The sequence below is a fragment of the Cucurbita moschata genome, unplaced genomic scaffold (genome assembly GCF_002738365.1).
Source record: "Cucurbita moschata cultivar Rifu unplaced genomic scaffold, Cmos_1.0 Cmo_Scf00052, whole genome shotgun sequence".
Taxonomy (NCBI): Eukaryota; Viridiplantae; Streptophyta; class Magnoliopsida; order Cucurbitales; family Cucurbitaceae; genus Cucurbita; species Cucurbita moschata.
The window spans coordinates 521,806-527,934 of NW_019268568.1; the positions used below are offsets into that span (position 1 = coordinate 521,806).

The 6,129-nt window shown below is 35.6% G+C and overlaps 1 protein-coding gene across 1 annotated transcript in view; it reads left to right on the forward strand.

Moving 5' to 3' along the window:
• The first annotated feature begins 530 nt into the window (after window positions 1-530).
• LOC111436129 (serine/threonine-protein kinase HT1-like) overlaps window positions 531-6,129 on the forward strand; it is a 9,532-nt gene continuing 3,933 nt past the window's right edge. Inside the window, exons 1-2 of the mRNA XM_023073822.1 lie at window positions 531-724; window positions 1,272-2,254. Of these exons, the coding sequence (XP_022929590.1) occupies window positions 1,353-2,254 (902 nt within the window). The 5' untranslated portion in view covers window positions 531-724; window positions 1,272-1,352. The remainder of the gene's footprint in view (window positions 725-1,271; window positions 2,255-6,129) is intronic.

Consider the following 6,129-nt stretch of genomic DNA (forward strand, 5'->3'; position numbering starts at 1 on the left):
ACGATCCAACGGTTATGAACTGTTTTGGCTAGCAACATAAATAAGACAAACGAATCTTATCTGATTTGCTTTCTCGAGTAAATACGTCGATGTTCTTTTTCGAAGTTATGATAGAGGATTCCACTCGTCAAATTTTAACGAGACCGTAGCTGATTAATGAAGTAAGTCTTTTTTTTTTTTTAATTAATTGAAACTTCATTTTTTTATCATTTAAAAAAAATAAAAAGCATTGGAATTTTTTGTGCAAGATTAATATTTAGGAAAGGTAAAGGTTAAGAAAAATTCATGTACACACGCGCCTAGTGAGAGTAGAGTAGGGTGGAACCATGCGAAAATCCACGTGGCGCTCTTTAAATGGATGATGGTCCCGTAATTTCAACGACTAAACCGTAAGGAGAAGACGAAATACGGAAATAGAGTGTGAGTGTATACAGGGAATGATTTCTCACCAGTCTTTGTAATAAAATTAAAATTAAAATGAAGAAAAAAAGGGAAATAAAATGGAAAAACAAGCAAGAAGACTTGTGGAGCTCTCTCTCTCTCTCTCTCTCTATAGTTCATAGCCAATTTCCTCCGCTCACTTTCTTCTTCGTTTTCATACTCGACTTCGGGGATTTTTCTCCTTTTCCGCTGTTTTTTTTCGATTCGATCTGTTCTTAGCTTCTTCAATTGGCGTTGAGGACTTGGCACATCGGAATCGCCACGCTTTGACCTCCTGATCCAGGTATCTTTTTGACTTTAAACTTCATGAATTGGGGTCTCCTACTCTTCGATTGTGGGATGTTTCTGTTTTGCTAAATTGTGCTGATGTTTGATACATGATGTTGAGTTTTAGTTTGTGGTAAACTTCAAGTTTTCTACTGGGTTGTTGTTACCGAAGTCTTCGAATTAGTTTGTTATTATTATTATTTTTTTTGGGGGTTTTGACTTAGTTGGCTTGGATTGTTTAGCTAGTGTTGTGAATCTATTAATTTTCGAAATGGTTAGAAATCTACACGGATGTTTTTGGTTGAGATTTTTTAAGTTGGGAGGGTTGTTATGCTAAAAGGGCTGTTGTTTTTGGTTTTGTTCCATGATTTTTCTTTGCCCTGTTTGCTTAAGTTTCATGGAGGTCTGTACTAGAGTTGTTTGTTGTTTGTTTGTTTGTTTTTTTTTAACTTTTTAGTACGCTACATGTTAGTTGTTGTTTTGTTTGCTAAGTCTGTAATACAAACAAATATTTGTTTTTACTCAAGAATGCTCTTTCTTCTCCATTTGGTTGTTTGGTACAGATTCTATTAGCCGTCTGTGGACCTAGCATCGGTGATGCTAAAGATATAAAGGGAATCAAAGGGTTCTCTTATAGTGGAAAAATGTTGGAGGGTGGTCAAAAATTCCCTGGGATGATCGATTTAAACGAGCATGCATATGATCTATCACAAGGGTTTTACCATAAACTTGGTGAGGGAACCAATATGTCTATTGACAGCTTTGCAAGCTTGCAAACGAGCAATGATGGAGGGTCAGTTGCCATGTCTTTAGATAACAGCAGTGTTGGATCAAATGAGTCTCATACTCGGATCTTAAATCACCAAGGGTTGCGGCGGCGTGCAAATGATAACCATACTTTTCAACATAGTGTTAACCATCGTGGAAGAGTTAGACATCACCTGAGTGATGATGCACTAGCCCGAGCCTTATTTGATAGTAATACACCCACCCAGGGTCTTGAAAATTTTGAGAAGTGGACTCTTGATTTAAGGAAACTTAATATGGGGGAGGCTTTTGCTCAAGGTGCCTTTGGAAAACTCTACAGAGGTACTTATGATGGCGAAGATGTCGCTATCAAGATCTTGGAGAGGCCAGAGAATGACGTAGAGAAGGCTCAGTTAATGGAACAGCAATATCAGCAGGAGGTGATGATGCTTGCTACTCTGAAGCACCCAAATATTGTCCGGTTTATTGGATCATGCCATAAGCCAATGGTTTGGTGCATTGTTACTGAATATGCAAAGGGTGGTTCAGTTAGGCAGTTCTTGATGAAGCGACAAAGTCGCTCTGTCCCATTGAAATTAGCTGTCAAACAAGCTTTGGATGTTGCCAGGGGGATGGAATATGTTCATGGCCTTGGGTTGATTCACAGGGACTTGAAATCAGATAACCTTTTGATCTTTGCAGACAAGTCTATCAAAGTTGCTGACTTTGGAGTGGCTCGGATTGAGGTGCAGACAGAGGGCATGACACCTGAGACTGGAACCTACCGCTGGATGGCTCCGTAAGTATTATGAAACTTGGATGTTTGCTGTTATAATCTACATCTTTTCCAAATATTTTCTGCATACGTGTTTGTGGCATTTTTTTAAAAATTATTTTTGAAATGGGACTGAGTAGCTTCATATGACTAAGAAAAAAGAAGATTGGCCAAGAAATAAATGCCTCTGGAAAGTATTCAAGGTCCTATAAAACTTCAAAGTCCTTTCATGTATAAGGCTATGGTTGCTATTTTAGAACTATAAAGGGAAAAGAAGTAAAATTATTTAATTTGTTTATTTATTATTATTGTTGTTGGTGTTGTGATGGAATAGAAAGAAGAATATATTCCGTGTTTTAGGTATAATATCCAAAAGTTCTCATGCGTGTTCATAATTTGTTTGATCTCCTTTCTTATACAATTCATTGTAAGCATGGTATGCAAACTCTAAAATTTGATTTTCTAGCACTAGTTTCAGCGTCCTTCTGTACCAGATTCCCAGGCATTTTTCAAGCTTATGTGCTTTTTAACACTGGTTTGTTTAATGTGCTGACGTTTGTTTCTCATTTATTTTTCCTAATTGTGATTCTGATTGCATTTGTATTTCTGCTGGTGCAACAATATTATCTTACTAGATAATGTGTCAAAGATCGTGTGCCTCCTCTAAGGCAGCATAACTCTGTTGCATTTTCACAATGTAAATTTATAGCTTTGACGCATACACACATGCATACATGCATATACGTATAACTGTACACGTATCTATACATATATAAATACATATTTCTGCACATGTTTGTTTGACTGTGGCCCATATGGGTCTCGTGGCTTTTCCAGTCACCATTCTTTAGAAGTAGAATTAGTGATTAGATCAGGATTGTTAAGCCAGTTCTTTGTCTCTTCTTTTTCTCTCTCTTTTGGTTGGAGAAAATGTTGTGTCTTTTTTGTCAGAAATGTTGACATGTTTTTTCCTTTTTTTTTTTTTTTTAAGGAAAAGAAAGTATAAGGGAATATGTTCAGAATTATGTTTCTTTAACTGAATATACGAATGCAAGATGCAAATATGGTTTGTCAGCAATATTTGATTTCTGCTAAACTAGGATTTGATCTTCTGCATCCTTAGCTATTTTCGCTTATTACATTTTTCTTCTGTTCATTACTGGTCATTATGATGCCTTTGATTTTAAATTTTCAGGTTATTTCTTGCCCTTTTTTTGTTTGTGGGGTGTGGGGTGTGGAGTGAGGTTGGCTAATAGAATAATTACATCAGAAAATGTTAGTTCTTTGGTTTTTGTATTGCCTCTAGCTGCCTCTTAAACATCACTGATCATGGGCCTTTTTGAACATATGTGCCAATTCAATAGAATAATTACATCAGAAAATGTTAGTTCTTTGGTTTTTGTATTGCCTCTAGCTGCCTCTTAAACATCACTGATCATGGGCCTTTTTGAACATATGTGCCAATTCCATGTGAATGGGGTTGTATGATATTCCTTTACATGAGTTGTTTATGAAGGTGAAAGATCAAGATTACAAGTATGATGGTTTAAATTGTTGTTTATATTACAGATTTAGGGTCTTAGTCACATTTTATTTCAGAGGACTCTTTGGTAAAAGATCCACCATTAATGTAGTACACTGTCAAAAAAATTTGAAATCTTCAAAACATATCATCTGTAGATCTTTTATCCCAACATATTTTCTTGTGGTGGGATGTGTGTTCGAAAAGTGCTGTGCATTTCAAGAAAGATGTCACTTGATGTGAGCTGTGAAAAGCCATGCATGCCTCATTGAAGGTCAATGCCATGATGGCTAATGTGGCAAAGAAGGTAAGTTGCAAGTCGCCTCCGTCATGGGTGTGTGTGCCTTGATGCACCTTAACAATAAGATATGGGAAATGAAAAGAAGTATCGCATTGTATAGGTTAATTCTCTCTTTCCTTGTTTTCCTAGCCTTTTACCAATCCTCTTGAGGGCAACTATCTACTTGAGGCGTCATGCTTAGAATTTGAAAGACAAGGTTATATCAAACCTTTCCTGCGTTGTCACTCTCTTGAAAGAGGTTGTCTTGTTGACGAATTCCATAATCTATTGACTGGTGGATTAATTTTTTTTTATAAAATAATAATAGTTATTTTAAATCTCGGATCTTCCTTTGGATCCAATTGGTCAAGGTGAAAACTACACAAGAAACATGATTTTGCTGTTGTCCAAAATTTCTACATAATTTCGGAAACGTTTCTGAAAAATTAGAAACAAAAAACATAAACATTTACCAAACACTTTTTTTTTTCCCTAAAATACTTGAAACTAGAATCAGTAAACTTATCAAACGGGCTTTTTGAATCTTCATCTTATAATACGCTTGGTAGATAGACAGCCACCATCTTGGGATTTTCTCCCCATACAGGGGCCTTTCTGCTATTCAAATACATTTTATGAGATCCTGATTTGGTCTAAGAAGCCACTGATTTGATTTTCTTTAAGACGATTGTTCATCTTACCTTAGGTTTTTGGTTCTTTAGGATCTAGAGATAAGAGAACTTAGACTCTTGATTCCTTCAGCGTGTTTTCTGGGACACTGTTTCCTTTTTCTAACCTGGTCTCTTTTACTAATCATCATTCTCACCCCCTTTCTTCTCAAAGTTCTAGAAAGTGAAAAAGAAGGTCAAAGTTTTCTTATGGTTGGTTGCCCTCGTGAGAACTAATATGGTCTAGAAATCCTCTTCTTTTGTGCTTTGACCTCAATGGCATGTTTTTTTCAAACTAGTGTTCGAAGATCTGGACTGCATTCTATGGAGGTATCCTTTTGTTCAAGATTTGGGAGAAACTTTTAGGGTTCTGTGTGGCTTTGGCTCCCTGGTGAAAGTTTTTGGGCAGTGTTCTTATCACCAAAAGGAAAAAAAAAAAAAGGAAGAAAGATTAAAAGATGAGAAGGTTTTTGGGCAGTGTTGGAAGAAGTCATTCTAACCCTTTTGAGACAAAGGTGCAATTTCTTTGGCAGGTGGGAGTTCGATACATATACATTTCAATGCATATCTATACCGTCTATGGCCAATTTTTTTTTTCTATAACGTTTTGAGGTTCTTTTGTTACTTTGACCATTGTCTTTTATATAGCCTAGTTGGTTTATTCCTTTCTCTTTCATTTCTGTTGATCAATTTTTTAAAAAAGTATCTTGAAAGTTAAAGTTTTTTCTAATCATATTTCCCGTATCCTGAAAAACCTTCAAATTTACATACAGAACTTACATCTCCCTTAGTGAAGAATTAGGGTCTTGTCCTATCTAGTAAACAAGCTTTATAAAATCATGGCCAAGGTTTTTCAACGCCCTCTTTGAGTATCTTTGCATTGGATTAGGGCCCTTTCATAGAACTCTCTTTTTTGAGTGTTTTGAAGGAGATACCTCAACTCCTTGTCCTCTTGTGTGCATTTCTACCTTTTTCTTTTAGTAAAATTAAAAAAAAAAAAAATCATGGTGACCTTTCATAAGAATGCTTGCAACACTATGTTTTCTTATTCACATAAAAATGATACTCTATCAATATTACATTATACATTATTAATGTTTTAGTTGTTATCTTGACGTTAGCGTGATTGACTAATGAAATCACAGATAAAAAGAAACTGCGTTTATATAAAGCTTTGGATGGCATGTTTTTTGGACCAAGCGCTGCTCAAAGAAAAGCTTTCAGAAGTTGGTCTAGGAATTCTTTTGGCTGCTTTGATGAATAGCTTAGTATGACAAATTGATGGCCGTCAGTTTGAAGAACAATATCTTTATATTTTTGCTGCTATATGTTCTCATTGGGACGCTTTAGATGAAAGTTAGGCTGAGGCAGACAGCAGAAGTTTTTTTTTTTTTTTTTTTTTTTTTTTTTTTTTTTTTTTTTTTTTTTT